This window comes from Leucoraja erinacea, chromosome 4 (assembly GCF_028641065.1).
Source record: "Leucoraja erinacea ecotype New England chromosome 4, Leri_hhj_1, whole genome shotgun sequence".
Taxonomy (NCBI): Eukaryota; Metazoa; Chordata; class Chondrichthyes; order Rajiformes; family Rajidae; genus Leucoraja; species Leucoraja erinaceus.
The window spans coordinates 61,187,426-61,205,603 of record NC_073380.1 but is presented as its reverse complement, the minus strand read 5'-3'; the positions used below and the strand labels follow the sequence as shown (position 1 = coordinate 61,205,603).

The 18,178-nt window shown below is 40.2% G+C and overlaps 1 protein-coding gene across 9 annotated transcripts in view; it reads right to left on the bottom strand.

Annotated features, from left to right (window-relative positions):
- Positions 1-18,178, bottom strand: part of LOC129696481 (centrosome and spindle pole-associated protein 1) — a 96,809-nt gene that overhangs the window by 16,820 nt on the left and 61,811 nt on the right. For 8 of the 9 annotated variants that reach the window (XM_055634416.1, XM_055634415.1, XM_055634418.1 and 5 more), the window contains 4 exons: positions 11,382-11,486; positions 7,878-7,944; positions 2,642-2,768; positions 936-1,075 (listed from right to left, as the gene is read on the bottom strand). In XM_055634416.1, the coding sequence (XP_055490391.1) occupies positions 936-1,075; positions 2,642-2,768; positions 7,878-7,944; positions 11,382-11,486 (439 nt within the window). The remainder of the gene's footprint in view (positions 1-935; positions 1,076-2,641; positions 2,769-7,877; positions 7,945-11,381; positions 11,487-18,178) is intronic. The other variant, XM_055634421.1, reaches the window with a different exon arrangement.

Genomic DNA, 18,178 nt, shown 5'->3' with positions numbered 1-18,178 from the left:
AGCCTCCCCACATAAGTGAAATGATCAATCCCAAGCCACATTCTGGTGAATTGCCTCTGTACCCTCTTCATTGATATTGCATCTTTCCTACAGAGTGGTGACCAGAATTACACAGTCCTTCAGCTGAAGTGGAACCAATGTTTTATAAACGTGAAGCATAACTTCCTTTCTCTGTATGTAATGCTTCGACAAATGAGGACCAGCATCCCATAAGAGCTCTTGATCATGTTGTCAACCTTCCACTGTTGACTTCAAGGATCACCTCACATTTGTCTCGATTAAGCAGCATCTGCAATTTCTCAGCTCATTTCACCAACATACATCATCCAGTAGCCTAAGACTACCTTCCACATTATCAACAACTCCACTAATTTTCATGTCACCTGCAGGCTTGCTGATCATGCCTCCTACATCCACTTCCAAATTATTTATAGAAAATCTAGTTTTTTTTATAGTTTCAAATAACTCGGGGATGGCTTAACGTGCTGTAAAAGCAGAACACAGAGCAGGACTGCCAGTTTCAATCAGAGAACGTGCTCAGCCTTGATGATCTGTCAAAATATTGAGCCTGGGGAGCTACTAAAGAAAAGAACAGGCTTCACAAACAGCCAATTGGTGAGCTTCAACGGCACCAGTCAGTGGCATATTCAGGCCTTTCAGCTAATTTCATTTTAATTCAATTATGTTTGGGTGCCAATATTTGACTAGATAATAAGTTATATATTCATTTAAATTGACAGCTTCAAGTCAGACGATTTATAAAATATTTGCACACCCCATTACTAAATTTAACTATTTATGTCACATTCATGAAATTTGATCTGATTCATAACACCACCAATAAAAATATTACATTTCTTATGACCAAAGTATTCAGAAGAGCATGCATTTAGTAAAGTATACCACGACAAATTATGATTTTTATCTGAACCTACCTCTGTACTTTAGGTCATTGAATTCTCTAATGTTTTGTAAATTAACAGAATCTAGCCCTTTTGAAGAAGGTCGGTGTACCAGGGCCTGTATACGTTGTCTAGCCAAATCAAAGACATCAACGTGATTTCTATCTCGCTTCCTATTAAGAAAAGTTTTACAAATAAGAAATATTAACTTCAAAAGGTAAAGCACTGACAGCACATTTAACTCCATGTTCTATAACATTAATGTGCATAGGTAGTTTAGATACTTTAGTTTGGTTTTCTTGGTTGAGTGGGTATCCTGGTGTTATAGCATGTACTTTGTGTTTTAACAGTAATTCATGTTTCATATTTAGTTCAGATTCTGAGGCAAAATAATAACTGGTTAATGCATTTGAAAGATCATATTTCCATTATTTAGTCAAATGTACAATAGATAGAAAACAAAAATTCTGAGACTACTTGGGAGATCAGGCAGCATCTGTGGAGAGAGGAACATGCAATTTTTACAAGCAATAAATTCATGCTATACTATCCCTTTGCCAAGAATACATATCTTACTGCATCTGGACATTTTTGTGGTTCTTTCACCTTTTCGTCATTTGCAGCATTTTACTTTACAGCAAAATTAGCAGTCACTTAATAGTCCACTTAACTACACATCACACAGAAAATCACTGGTTGGGGATACTGTTTAATATTTAGCTGATGTCTCTAACAGTTTTATTCTTGTTTCTCAGTCTCATAATGGCTTATTTGACTTTCATTGGCATAACTTTGGTCCTCATGTTGATAAACAGCAATAAAAGTTTCCAAAGGTGATGGAAAGACTGGAGGAAAGACTAAGTGCTGAGAGCTCTCTTATACCTGCATTAAGGAGGTAATTAAACATGCCTGAACAATTACAAACGCCTGTGAAGCCATGTGTCCTAAACATTATGGTGCCCTGAAATGGGGGGACAATCTGACAATGTGTGTTTTAACCACATGTGTTTTTTTCTATTACAAATCTCAAATTATGGAGTACAGAGGCAAATAAATAAATGATGGGCCTTTGTCCCAAACATTATGGAAGGCACTGCATAATTGGAGCAACTCATGCTACAAGCTCCTTGCAACAGTGAACTGTTTGTGTTCCTAATTTCTTATTATTTTAATTATCAATTTCTTATTATCTTTTCTGTAGATACCAGGATAATGAATAATGAAACTTCAATTATAGTATATGATTTCCAGTAATCTATTAACTAGAAATTCCAATAAAAAAGGCTTCTTGGCGAAATTACAGTGTCAAATTGAATTAAGAACAGGCTGAGAAAACCATACAGTAGAAGTAAATTGAATCTTGAATCTTGAATCCTGATGAATGTACTGTAAGTTTGTAAGATCACCAAGCATTATCTGCAGATTTAGATTTAAGGATAACTGCTCTTCATTATTTTTACTGTGGCTATAGATGCGGGTATTTGGATCAGTTTGGGGTGCTAGCTGTAACTGACAAATATTAATAGTTATAAAATTCAGGATTATAACCAATTCTTTAGTTCTGCAGATGAATACAAGTTTTGGGAGACTGGAGTTATGACCATTATATGGCTTACTTTCAACTCTGAAAATAGAGTATGTATGGTAAAACACAAAACATTTTCCTGCTCTTTTCTTCCTATTTTCTTTAATCACTGCTTTCCAATTTTTTGATACAGAAATGTGCTTGTTTTTCTAACCTGCCCATGGCAACTGCTCCATCATCTTCCATGTCAGCATTTTGAAACTGGTCCTCAAGACGACGTTCCTCGCTTCGCAGCTGTTTCCTCAAAGCTGACAACTCACTAATTATATCTCTCTTTTCCTCTGTCAAAACACAAGAAGAGTTCATTAAAATTACAGGGTCCAGGACATCTCGGAGTGGCTGCATAGCATCTTCAAGAGTGAGGGGGAGCAGCCGGAGGTTGTTGACACAAATGATGTAGGTCGGATGAGGGAGGAGGTTCTACAACAAGAATTTACGGAATTGGGTAGAAGACTGAAAAGCAGGATCTGCAGGGTAGTGATCTCAGGATTGCTTCCAGTACCTCGTGCTAGTGAAGATAAGAATAGGAAGATAGGGGAAATGAATGTGTGGCTGAGGAGTTTGTGCAGGGGGCAGGGATTTAGATTTCTGGATCATTGGGATCTCTTCCGAGGCAGGGGTGACCTGTATAAAAGGGACGAGCTGCACCTAAACTGCAGGGGGACCAACATCCTAGCGGGAAGGTTTAAACTAGATTGGCAGGGGGGTGGGATATAGTGCAGGACAGAGGCACATGAGAGGCTAGAAGTTGGTATGAAGGGTGGTGTGGGAAAGGTTAGTGGACAGAATAGGCAGATGAAAGGCAGAGAGCGAGGAAGAAGGGTTGGTTTAAACTACACGTAATTTAATGCAAGGGGCCTGATGGGTAAGGCAGATGAGCTTAGGGCATGGATAGGTACGAGCGACTGGGAAGTTGTAGCCATGACTGAAACCTGGTTAAGGGACGGGCAGGACTGGAAGCTCAATGTTCCGGGGTACAGGAGCTTCAGGAGACAGGGGTGATGGAAAAAGAGGAGGGGGAGTTGCACTGTTGGTTAAGGAAGATGTCATGGCTGTGTTCTGAGGTGACATTACAGGTGGTTCCTCTAGTGAGGCTATATGGGTGGATATGAGGAACAAGAAAGGGATGATGTAGTAGGGGATTTTAACTTTCCCAATATAGACTGGGAAAATCATCACCTGAAGAGTCTAGATAGGGTGCTATTCCTCAAAAGTGTTCAGCAGAGTTTTCTTAAGCAGTATGTGGAGACCCCACACGTGAGAGGGCAACGGTGGATCTAATATTGAGAAATTGCGAAGGGAAAGTTAATGAAGTGTGTGTGGAAGAGCCTTTTGGGACCAGTGACCACAATTCGATTAGGTTTAAGATAGTGTTTAAGAAGGAAGTGCAGATGCTGGAAAATTGAAGGTAGACAAAAGTGCTGGAGAAACTCAGTGGGTGCAGCAGCATCTATGGAGCGAAGGAAATAGACACAGTTTCGGGCCGAAACCCTTCTTGTCTGAAGAAGGGTTTTGGCCCGAAACGTTGCCTATTTCCTTCGCTCCACAGATGCTGCTGCACCCACTGAGTTTCTCCTGCACTTTTGTCTACCTTAGGTTTAAGATAGTTATGGATAGGGACGGAGAGGGTCCATGTGTTAAAATGCTCAACTGGGGTAAAGCCAACTTTGAGGGTATGAGAGGTCTCGCTCAAGTTGACTGGAGCAGGTTATTTGAGGGGAAAGGAACATCAGCCAAGTGGGATGTTTTTCAAAATGTACTGAAGAAACCTCAGGATATGTACGTCGCCGTTACAGAGAAAGGCAAAGCAGGCAAATTAAGGAAGTTTGGCTGACGAGGGAAATTGAGACATTAGTCAAAAACAAGAAGAACGCAAGGGATCAAGTGCATCCCAGGATGAGTTTTGGGAAATTCAGAATCAATCCCAAAAGATTTTATAAATACATAAGGGGGAAAAGGGTAACTAGAGAGAGAGTGGGACATCTCAGGAATCAAAGCGGTCACCTCTGTGTGGAGCCACAGGAGATGGGCAAGGTCCTCAATGAGCATTTCTCCTCTGCATTTACAGAGGAGAAAGACAGTTGGACGGAGGAAATTGGAGCTGGAAGTGTCTTGAAGTACTGAAGGTACTGTCGTGTTTGAAGGTAACAAATCTCCAGGGCCTGATCAGATGTATCCGAAAACATTGCGAGAAATTAGAGAGGAAATCGCGGGAGCCCTGGTTGAAATTTATGAGTCATCCTTAAATATAGGAGAGGTGCCGGAAGACTGGAGGGTGGCAAATGTTGTGCCTCTTTTCAAGAAGGGCTGCAGGGAAAATGCTGGGAACTATAGGTCGGTGAGCTTAACATCTGTAGTTGGTAAAGTGCCTGTCACACTTGGGCGTCATTTGCCCGTCACGCAGATTTTGTGGATCCCAAAATCTTGGGGCGCAGCGCGCGACCACCCGTCACTGCCTGCACCACCACATCTCATCACATCACGGCGCGTCGTGACGCGTAAATAATGTCGCGTCGTGTCGCGTAAATGACACACAAATAATGCCAAAGTGTGACAGGCCCTTTAGTTACTGGAGAGTATTCTGAGGGATAGGATATACAGGCTGGGCAAGGGCTGATTAGGGATAGTCAGCATGGTTTTGTATGTGGGAGATCATGTCTCACAAATCTGATTGATTTTTTTTTGAAGATGTGACCAAAAAGGTTGATGAGGGCAGAGCTGTAGATGTTGTGTACATGGACTTCAGTAAGGCATTAGACAAGGTTCCACATGGTAGGCTGCTCTGGAAGATTAGATTGCACGGGAACCAAGGAGAGATAGCCTAATGGAAAGCAAATTAGCTCCATGGAAGGAAGCAGAGGGTGTTGGTGGAAGGGTGCTTCTCAGAGTGGAGGCCTGTGACTAGTGCTGTGCATCAGGGTTTGGTGCTGGGCCCATTACTGTTTGTCATCTACATCAATGATTTGGATGAGAACATACAGGGCAAGATTAGCAAGTTTGCTGATGATACGTATGTAAGTGGTTTTGCAGATAATGAAGATGGTTGTGAACGATTGTAGCAAGATCTGGATCGATTGGCCAGGTGGGCAGAGGAATGGTTGATGGAATTTAATACAGAGAAGTGTGAGGTGTTGCATTTTGGGCTGAAATTATGCAACAAAATGATATCAGCCAAATCAGTGTTGCACTAGGAGTTGGATACCACAGCTGCCATTTTGGAGGTTCACACTCCAGCAAAAATCTCCCAATCTGTAATAACACCACTTACTTCTTGTTCTTGTTAAATGAACTAACAAGAGTGTTTTTAAATGTTCTGCTGCCATCTCTTACTCAGTTTGCCACTTCAGTCAACTTCGTAAACATCTTGTATGATTCTGATTGTGATGAAGTGGAAAGATGGGAGGAGCCTCAAATTCCAGCATGGAGTTATGGGGCTGAATGGCTTCTTTCAGTATCTATTTCCTGCATAATTTTGATTAAGGTCCTCATACAAAAAAAAACACAGAAATTTTACCCAAATGAAAATGAAAATTCACTCAAAGAATGGTTGTGCCCTACAACTTGGGTCCTGAAAGGGGACTGAGGCAGGGATCTTCAGTGTATTTAAAAAAAAAAAACACTTGGATGAACACACAAAAAATCTGCTTTGGCTATTACTGCAAATGACACACGGTTGTAGACTGACCTGGGGTCTGGGAATAGCCAAAGCAGCTTTCTTTTTGTTCAGCATTGACGTGAGCGAAGGGCCACTTTCTATACCATCAATTTCTGCTTTGTTTCTGTGTCTACCAATGTTCATGTCTAACCAAATCCCACCAATTTCAGCTTTGAAAGTTCTAATTGACTAGGTCTCAATTTATGGCAGAAGCATATTTGAATTCTACATCACTGCATGTGATGATGTTGTTCTGAAAGAGTGTAAAAATAATACAATCTTATTCTCAACACCTTCAGCACAAGAAATAGTTTCTCAGGCAACTGTATGACATCTTAAAATACCATCAGTCTTTATTCTTTTGATTCATGAGGACAGTTTGATTCTGAAAACTGTCCTCATGCTTTAAACCTTTTGGCCACGATATTCTGGTGAATCTCTTTAGCCATTTACTCCAAGGACAATCTCCAATGTGATGCCTACATCTGACGTCAGACCCCCTAAATCTCCTCCACATTTCCTTGCTTTCATCATTTAAAGAATAGTATCTACCCATTTTAAGGATCAGAGTTAATGATCTCACAATTTATCACATTGAAGTCTATCTTCTAGAATTCTTGGCACAGTTTTGCCCATTCACTTTACTGTGCCACAAACATGTTGACAACAGCAATAAAAGTAATAATTTAAAGAATCTAAACTTTTGTAATATTGTATTTAGACACAACATGTTGGATAACTCAGTAGGTCAGCCAGCATCTCTGGAAAAAATAGATAGAAGATGTTTCAGGTCAGGATTCTTCTTCATACTTACTGATTGTAAGTAGGGAGGGGGACTGAAAACAAACAACCAGAACAAAACAGGTTTGGCAACATTTTACCTCATGCAGGGAGATTCCCTGATAGGCCCATTGTTGGCTAGGAATGGTGTAATCCCAAGAGGGATACATCGTTGTGAACTGTGGATCTGGTTAACTGACTATTTGTTCGGGGGACGTGAAACAAGTCTCGCTACCGGAGCCCACATCGGCAACACCGGGTGTAATAGATCAAAGTTAGAGGAGGTGCATGTGAACCTTTCTCTCTCTCACCTAAAAGGACTGTCGGGGTCTGTGGATGGAGTCAAGGGCTGAGGTATAAGAACAGGTTGTTCCATCTCCTGCGGTTCCAGGGGCTTTGCAATTTTTATATTCTTCTATCAGGTTTCCTCTGAATCTCCAACAGGCCAGAGAAAACTATCCAAATCCTTTTAACAGCTAATTTAGCTGACTATCTAATAGCCTCTAATCCAGACAGCATTCTGATAAACATCCTCTGCACCCTCTCTAAAGCCTCTACATTTTTCCTGTAATGGGGTGACCAACACTGCATACAATACTCCAGAGGCAGTCTAACCGATGTCCTATAAAGCTGCAACATGACTTCCTGATTCTTAAACTCAATACCCCGACCGATGAAGTCAACATACCCTTCACCTTCTTTACCGCTATCTACTTTGGTTGCCACTCTGAGGGAGCTGTGGACATGGACCCCAAGAACCCTCTGTACACAAGTGCTGTTAAGCTTCTTGTCATTAACTGGATATTTTCCCCTTACATTCTATCTCCCAAAGTACAACCCCTCACAATTCCTCGGAAAGGCCATGGATAAATGTCATGATGATATTATCTAATACCTAAATACATTGAAACAGCACCAGGACAAACATGAATATAATTCTCTTGACCAATATTACCATTTGCTCGAAGTTGGTTTCGTCGAGCTGGAACAGGCGGTGACTTGGTCCCAGAATGTGGATGTTGCTATGAAACAAAAATATTTTCCAAGGAAGTTTGATAAGTACAAAACAAAAATTTAAGGAAAATAAATAGTGTTTACAACATTAAAAAAAAATCAAAGTGCTAGTAACAAGTCAGGCAATGTCTCTGGAGACGTTGTGGGTCGAGATCCTTCTTGAGACTGATGGTGGTGGTGGGAGTGGAGGAAGCTGGAAAGAATAAGGGGCAGTACAAACCCCAGTGAGTTACAGGAGGATAAACATAGAAACATAGAAAATAGGTGCAGGAGTAGGCCCTTCGAGCCTGCACCGCCATTCAATATGATCATGGCTGATCATCCCTCAGTATCCCATCCCTGCCTTCTCTCCATACCCCCTGACCCCTTTAGCCACAAGGGCCACATCTAACTCCCTCTTAAATATAGCCAATGAACTGGCCTCAACTACAGTGGCAGAAAATTCCACAGATTCACCACTCTCTGTGTAAAGTAAGGAGATTTTTTGATAGATGGTTGGACAAAAGCCAGAGATGAAAAAATGTGGGGAGCTGGTGAGAATCATGGGGTGCTGGAGTTTGTTAGTTAGCTAAAATTGGAGAATTTCATACCATCAGGTTATAAACTATGCAAGTGGAATATGAGGTGCTGTTCTTCCAGTTTGTATGTGGTCTCACTCTGGCAATGGAGGAGGCCAGGACAGAAAGGTCAAGTATGGGAAATGGAAGGTGAGTTTGCAGCCAGAAGATCCAGTAGGCCTTGTGGACTGAGTGCAAGTGTTCAGCGAAATGATCGCCAAGTCTATGCTTGGTCTCGCTAATGTAAAGAGGCCACATCAGAAACACTGGATGCAGTAGATGATGTTTAGTTTAGAGGAAGTGAACATGAACCTGGAAGGACTGCTGGGGTCCCTTGATGGATGTTAGAGAGGATGTGTAGGAACAGTTGTTACATGTCCTGCGGTTGCAGGGGGAAGTATCTTAGGAGGGGGTGGTTTGGGTGGGAAGGGAGGAGTGAACTAAGGAATTGCAGGAGGAGCAGTCTCTGCAGAAGGCAGAAAGGGGTGGGAATGGGAAAATGAGGTGGCAGAAATTGTTGGATACAGAGGCTGATGTGGTGACAATTGAGGACCAGAGGAACTTGATCCTTATGGGATTACTTCCTCAGTTCCATCTTTGTGTCAGGAACAGGTAGAAATTATGTGTTTGCCAGGGCAGTCCTGTTTGTGGATTTTGAGAAGGAGGTGGAAGCAGGCAGTACGGGGCTGGAGAACCAAAAGTTTGGAGGCTGTGGTGGGGAGGTCGCCAGAGGTGATGAGATTGGTAACAATCTAGGAGATGATGGTCTGATGTTCGTCTCCGAGGTCATAGTCAAGCGGCAGGTATGAGGTGGTGGCCACGAGCTAGGGCCTGGCAGCACGCTAGAGGTCAGCCTGCCAGACTGGATATGAGCTCTAGAACCGGCAGATTTTTAATATGTTAATCTCCACTGCCACAATGACATTGATATGACATTTCAAAACAAAATCTTTAACTGCTTTCAGAATTATAGTTATCACTTGGCCCTTTTATCCTAGGAAATAGACATAGCCTACACTTCCAATGCCACTTAAAACATTTCAGGACACAACAAATGTAAAAAATATTGGCAGCTGATTAAACTCAAGCTCAGGATCTCTAAAACTTGAGAGCAACTGGAGTCAATATGGAACATTAGGAAGGCTAAGCTTGTAGGACCAGAAGCAGACATTCAGAGTTTTCCATTTCACCAAACATAACCTGCACGTACATCTGATGCATTTTATGTTATAAGTGTGCACTCTAGTCAAAAGCACAATGTCTTGGGCTATAATGCCCAATTTCTCAACCAAAAATCCACAAACATATTCCAATTGGTTGCTTTGTTTTGGGAATTTTGGGGAGATGGAGAGGTGTAGTGAAAGAGATAAGAGGGAAAAATAGCCTGGGAAATGTTTTAAAATTTATAATTGGTTTAGTCTCATTACTTTTTTAGAGGAAAAGTTCCCCATACTTCCACTACCCTTTGTGCAAAGAAGTTCATTCTGAAATCAGCCATCAACAGGCCAATTCTAATTTCAAGGTTAGACCATATTTTTCTGGAATTCTGCTTCATTGTACATAGTTTGCTCTATTCACCTATCATCATTCCATGGTAGTAATCCTTAATCTGGATTCCAGGTAGTTTTTCAGAAATTCTAACGGCTCTTACTGTATGATTTGTTCCCATATAAGCAACAAAAAGATAAGGATTAATTATCTTGTTCCAGAACTCTGTTTTTTTTTTCTTCCATGATCTCTTCAATTCAGAAAATTGAAAAATAGCCACATCTACAAAAGAGATCAAGCATTCTAAAAATTCTCCCAGCTTTGTAAAACGATTTTTCTGTGATAATCAAGCTACTGAACTTTGGTATCTTTATGATAACTTTGGCATCTGTAAGATTTCATTTCAGGTCTAACTAGACTCCTCATGCACTGCATATTTACACCTTTCCTCCAATTCCCACAAGAAATTACTGATAAAACTCTTCACAATTTCACTTTGTGTTATTTGTAACTCTTTTGTTAAATATCTTTTCACTTAGCATTTCTGTTTCTTTTCATTCCCTACAACTCAATTCTCCATTGCATTCTTGCTTTTATCCACATACAACAAAATCTGGCAAGACCACACTTACTTCAAGTTCATCCTCTTGAGCAACTTTCTTTCCACTCTTTATATATACCACTGTCCGACTAAACCAGCATTATATCTCTGCAGTAACAAAAAGCTTCCTTCTTGTCATTAAACTAGTAACCGAATTTTAAATACGCATTCCACTCCAAAATCCATGTCCATCTCCCCTGCACTTCATTTTTGAAGCTCTTCAAATCAAGTTTCCACCCTTGCCACAACTCTAAAATAGGTCAAATCAGGGTCATGAAATTTTACTTCAGTGATGCACATATTTTCATTCTAATTTAGTTCTAAGCTTTCTCCTCAAAGTTGAAGCTTCTGAAAGTCTGCCTATCTGAGGAATTCAGAGTGTGCACAAGACAAAGCTGACCAAGGCGCAATCCTCTGAATGACCTGCGTGGTCCAGCAGAGAGACAACAATGCGAATTGTTTGATTGTCTGAACTATTCGACCCTTCGAGCAAGCGTCACCATTCAGTATGATCAAGGCTGATCATCCAAAATCAATACCCCGTTCCGGCTTTTTCCCCATATCCCTTGATTCCCTTAGCCCTAAGAGCCAAATATCCCTCATCCTGGTTCCAAAAGTTGAAATAACTATACTTAAAAAAAAAAACCAATCCTATCTGTCAAATCTAAACTTCGATTTTTTATCATTAAGATTACAAAATAAAAATTAAGACTTCACTTGGATCAACTTGAAAAGCAGAAATAATATTAAATGTTGTAATTTTGTTTCTCATATGGGTAAAAGAATAGAAGAAACTCACTATGTCTAATTCATGGATGGAGCCATTTGAAGAAGGAGGCAAATCAGCTCTTGGATCTGTAACCTGTTTGTTCTTCACAGTTGGAATTGGTGGAGAAGGTGTTCTCTGAAATACAGATATTTCACTCCAGTCTATTAATTTATTTTCATAAAAATAATATTCTCGGGATATATAATTAATTGGAATAAAAGTGAAATTATGCCAATAACGGAATTGAACCCACATATATTGCAACAATCTCCTTTTAAAATAGTCTATGAAAAATTTAAATTCTTGGAATTTATGTGACTAAGAAATATACTTCTTTATTTAAATTAAACTTCCCTCATTTACTTAATAAACTACATAAGAATATTCAGTATTGGAAAACACTCCCCATTTCAATGCTTGGTTAAATTAATGCCATAAAAATGATTTTCCTTCCACAACTACTATACTTATTTCAATCAATTCCGATATATCTTCCAAAATGTTTTTTTTAAACTTGACTATTGTTACAAGCTTTATTTGGGCTAACAAGAACCACAGAATAAGTAAAAAACATTTTTGTAAATCCAAGATGAATGGAGGATTAGTCTACCAAATTTTTTATTTTATTTCTGGGCAGTTGATATTAAAAAATATGACCTTCTGGTTGGAGGATATGGATCAACAACCAGATTGGTTAACGATGGAAAAGGAAGATTGTTTACCTTTTGAAATTGGCTCGATTTTGTTAGCCCCTATCAAATTGAATTAAAAAACTTATAGTGGAAATCCGATAATATATAATGGTATACGAACTTGGAAACAATTAAAAAACAATTAAATTGGATAATTTATCACTCCTTCTCCCTATTGTAAATAACCCTTCATTTAAACCTTCCGTGTTAGATAAAGGTTTTGCACAATGGAAAACCCATGGAATTAAAAAGGTGGTACACCTTTATCGAAAAGGTATTTTTCTTTCATTTCAGGAGCTACAACAGAATTATGGACTACACCCAAATAATTTTTTTAGATATTTGCAACTTAGAGATTATGTAAAATCACATACACAAGAATATAGAATTAGAGATCCAGAAATCCTTGATGAATGTTTGAATAAACATCCTAATGCAGATAAATTAATATCCCACATCTATAATATCCTTTTAGATATTGAGGTCCCGTCGACGGAATTACATAGACAAGCGTGGGCAAAATGAATTGGCTTAACCCATAACAAAAGATATATGGGATGAAAGTTTACAACATATACATCAATGCTCGTAAAATGCAGACATTCTTTAGTATAATTCAAAGTACTACATAGATTGCACTACTCTAAAACAAAATTAAACAGAATTTTCCAAATATCTCTCCTATCTGTGGGAGAACGTCAATGCTCAGAAGCTAATCTAACATACCTTTGCAAACTTCATAAAAATTAAAAAAATGTTGATGATAGTTTTTAAATTATTTCTGAAGTTGTAAATATTCAATTGGATCCTGATCCAAAACTAATAATATTAGGAATATCGGAACAAAGTATAAAACTTACAAATCACATAAATGTTCTTGATTATAGTATAATAACTGGGAAAAAATGAATACTAAAATTTTTGAAAAACCCAACAACCCCCACAATTAAAATGTGGATTACGGAAATGTCTGAGACCTTACAATTGGAAAAAATTAGACTTGTCTTAATTGACAATCAGAACCATTTGCTAGAATATGGTCTCCATTTATTGATTTTCTAAAAGGGTAAATTGGTTCAACACGGCAGTTGGACTGAAACTTGAGCCCAGGATTAGATGAATAATTACACTTTATAATCTACGGACCTATCTCCAAAATTGTGTTATTGATAATTTCCTTTGTTTTCTCTTTCCCCTCTCTATTGGTTTATAGTTTTCCCTTTTTTTTCCTCTTATTTCTTTTCTCTCTCTATAGTTCTATCTTTCAAAAAAAAAATTTAAATAAAAAATAGAAGCTTTGTATATATGCAAATGGTAAGCAAATCGTGTTTTGGATATTATATGTATATGCTTCTAATAACCATATAACAATTACAGCACGGAAACAGGCCATCTCGGCCCTTCTAGTCCGTGCCGAACACGTATTCTCCCCTAGTCCCATATACCTGCGCTCAGACCATAACCCTCCATTCCTTTCCCGTCCATATAACTATCCAATTTATTTTTAAATGATAAAAACGAACCTGCCTTCATCACCTTCACTGGAAGCTCATTCCACACAGCCACCACTCTGAGTAAAGAAGTTCCCCCTCATGTTACCACTAAACTTCTGTCCCTTAATTCTCAAGTCATGTCCCCTTGTTTGAACCTACTCTCAGTGGGAAAAGCTTATCCACGTCAACTCTGTCTATCCCTCTCCTCATTTTAAAGACCTCTATCAAGTCCCCCCTTAACCTTCTGCGCTCCAAAGAATAAAGCCCTAACTTGTTCAACCTTTCTCTGTAACTTAGTTGCTGAAACCCAGGCAACATTATAGTAAATCTCCTCTGTACTCTCTCTATTTTGTTGACATCCTTCCTATAATTAGGCGACCAAAATTGTACACCATACTCCAGAATTGGCCTCACCAATGCCTTGTACAATTTTAACATTACATCCCAACTTCTATACTCAATGCTCTGATTTATAAAGGCCAGTTCACCAAAAGCTTTCTTTACCACCCTATCTACATGAGATTCCACTTTCAGGGAACTGTGCACAGTTATTCCCAGATCCCTCTGTTCACCTGCATTCTTCAATTCCCTACCATTTACCATGTACATCCTATTTTGATTTGTCCTGCCAAGATGTAGCACCTCACACTTATCAGCATTAAACTCCATCTGCCATCTTTCAGCCCACTCTTCCAACTGGCATAAATCTCTCTGTAGCCTTTGAAAATCTACATTTTCCACAACCCCACCTATCTTAGTTTCATCTGCATACTTACTAATCCAGATCATTGATGTACATGACAAACAACAGTGGACCCAACACAGATCCCTGTGGCACCTCACTAGTCACTGGCCTCCAACCTGACAAACAACCATCCACCATTACTCTCTGGCATCTCCCATTCAGCCACTGTTGAATCTATCTTGCTACTCTACCATTAATACCCAACCATTGAACCTTCTTAACCAACCTTCCATGAGGAACCTTGTCAAAGGCCTTACTGAAGTCCATATATACAACATAAACTATCCTGCACACATTTTACAAACTCTAACCCATCCAGCCCATTTACAGAATGTGTTTCCCAGTCTATGTGTGGAAACTTGAAATCCCCCACAATCACTACCTTGTGCTTACTACTAATATCTGCAATCTCCTTACATATTTGCTCATCCAATTCTCAATTTTTTTTTTTAATTAAATTAAATTAAAAAAAAATAATAATAATATAAAACTCACACTGGTAAGCCCCCCAATACACAAATCTGGTTCAACAATTAAAGTAAAAATATGTATCAGTCAAAGAAAACTGCAAGCATTCATGGAGGATGTGCAAACATCTCCTTGGCAACCTCTTGCCAAAAGTGCCTTTATGTTCTTCACAACCATGTGCACGTTATGTTGTTCAATGGAAGAACTTCAATCATTGTCACCTACACCCATTCCTTGCCCCCACTAATCAGAGGTTAAATGGTGCTGGTTGTTAAGAATTGCTACCTCGAGTGTGGGGAATAGTACAGAGATTTGGTGCCAATCTTTAGTCAGATTTCTTTCTTTATTTTTGACTTTTTTATGGTTTGTTTGATGAACATTTTTTTTCTGCAAGGTTTCTTAAGGCATTTATGACTACCTAATTCTGAAGAGGATACTGCTGAAACTGACCAGGCAATGAAGTGGCTGCAATCCCAATTTAGATCAGTCAACTTAGGGCTGTGCAGCACTCTACCTGTGAGTGGAGATGTGCCGGACTCTTTAAGTAATTTGTAGTTTGAGCCTACAGAATTATTTTAAAAAGCTGATTCTTCTGCGAATGAATCCTGCCAGTTGTGATGAGACTAATGTGATTAAACGTCTCACTGAAGGCAAACTTTGGGCAATTCATCATTGCTCAGATCATTTGGTGAGTTGATGCCAGAACGAATAGCAGTAGATTACACAAAATCCTGCATGATCGTAAAAAAAATTGATAGTAGAGTAAAAAAGTTAGTATATACCAATTATTTTTCAAAAAATATGTACAAAATTGATTAACGCCATTTTAATGCAGATTTCTTCCTACATGACACATTACATTATTCTGGAAATCTGAAGATACTTTTGTAAGCCTAAACAGAGAAACATTATCTCTTATTTGACATCTGAAGTGGATTCAGGTCATTTCTAAGGCAGGAGTTGAATCGTGCCAAAACCAATCTCTAGAACTACTTCATCACGGTGGACGTAGGTAACCATATAATAACTACAGCACGGAAACAGGCCATCTCGGCCCTACAAGTCCGTGCCGAACAACTTTTTTTTCCCTTAGTCCCACCTGCCTGCACTCATACCATAACCCTCCATTCCCTTCTCATCCATATGCCTATCCAATTTATTTTTAAATGATACCAATGAACCTGCCTCCACCACTTCCACTGGAAGCTCATTCCACACCGCTACCACTCTCTGAGTAAAGAAGTTCCCCCCTCATATTACCCCTAAACTTCTGTCCCTTAATTCTGAAGTCATGTCCTCTTGTTTGAATCTTCCCTATTCTCAAAGGGAAAAGCTTGTCCACATCAACTCTGTCTATCCCTCTCATCATTTTAAAGACCTCTATCAAGTCCCCCTTAACCCTTCTGCGCTCCAGAGAATAAAGACCTAACTTATTCAACCTATCTCTGTAACTTAGTTGTTGAAACCCAGGCAACATTCTAGTAAATCTCCTCTGTACTCTCTCTATTTTGTTGACATCCTTCCTATAATTGGGCGACCAAAATTGTACACCATACTCCAGATTTGGTCTCACCAATGCCTTGTACAATTTTAACATTACATCCCAGCTTCTATACTCAATGCTCTGATTTATAAAGGTTAGCATACCAAAAGCTTTCTTTACCACCCTATCTATATGAGATTCCACCTTCAAGGAACTATGCACGGTTATACCCAGATCCCTCTGTTCAACTGTATTCTTCAATTCCCTACCATTTACCATGTACGTCCTATATTGATTTGTCCTGCCAAGGTGTAGCACCTCACATTTATCAGCATTAAACTCCATCTGCCATCTTTCAGCCCATTTTTCCAAATGGCCTAAATCACTCTGTAGACTTTGGAAATCCTCTTCATTATCCACAACACCCCCTATCTTGGTATCATCTGCATACTTATTAATCCAATTTACCACACCTTCATCCAGATCATTGATGTACATGACAAACAACAAAGGACCCAACACAGATCCCTGAGGCACCCCACTAGTCACCTGCCTCCAACCCGATAAACAGCCATCCACCATTACCCTCTGGCTTCTCCCATTCAGCCACTGTTCAATCCATCTTGCTATTCATAGAAACATAGAAATTAGGTGCAGGAGTAGGCCATTCGGCCCTTCGAGCCTGCACCGCCATTCAATATGATCATGGCTGATCATCCAACTCAGTATCCCGTACCTGCCTTCTCTCCATACCCCCTGATCCCCTTAGCCACAAGGGCCACATCTAACTCCCTCTTAAATATAGCCAATGAACTGGCCTCAACTACCCTCTGTGGCAGAGAGCTCCAGAGATTCACCACTCTCTGTGTGAAAAAAGTTCTTCTCATCTCGGTTTTAAAGGATTTCCCCCTTATCCTTAAGCTCCTTAAGAATCCTGTCTAAGGTCAACCCGTGGAAAGCAGTCGGACCCGACAACATCCCAGGACGTGTGCTCAAGGAATGTGCTGAGGAGTTAGCAGATGTGCTAACAGACATCTTTAACATCTCCCTTAGTCAAGCCATTGTCCCCACATGCCTCAAAACTTCCACGATAATCCCCATAGCGAAGAAACCAGTGGTTGCCTGCCTAAATGACTACCGCCCTGTCGCCCTGACCCCAATAATAATGAAGTGTTTTGAACGCCTGGTGAAACCCCACATTACTGCCAGCCTCCCCTCATCGTTAGACCCCCTCCAGTTTGCCTATCGCCCCAACCGCTCTACAGAGGATGCCATCTCTACCACGCTGCACACAGTAATCGCGCATCTGGAAAACAAGAACACATACGCCAGAATCCTGTACATTGACTTCAGCTCAGCGTTTAACACCATCATCCCACAGAGACTTGTGGAGAAACTAACCCTGCTGGGCCTCAACACCACCCTGTGTCACTGGATCTTGGACTTTCTGACAGAGAGACCGCAGTCAGTCCGTGTTGGCAAGAACACTTCAGGCTCGATCACGCTGAGCACCGGCTCCCCTCAAGGCTGTGTGCTCAGCCCGCTGTTGTTCACACTGCTCACACATGACTGTGCTGCCAGATTCAGGGACAATAAAATCATAAAATTCGCGGACGACACTACAGTGGTGGGACTCATCAGTGGAGATGACGAAACAATGTACAGGGAGGAAGTAGAACAACTGGTGGACTGGTGCGGCAAAAATAACCTAGAATTGAATGTCGACAAAACTAAGGAGATGGTTGTCGACTTCAGGAGGGCGCAGCCAAAGCATACACCGCTCAACATCAGTGGCACTGCAGTGGAGAGAGTGGAGAGCATAAAGTTCCTCGGTGTGCAAATAACGGACAGCCTCACCTGGTCCAGGAACACCACTGGGACCGTCAAACGGGCCCATCAGCGACTGCACTTCCTGAGGAAACTAAAACAGGCCTCACTCCCCACCA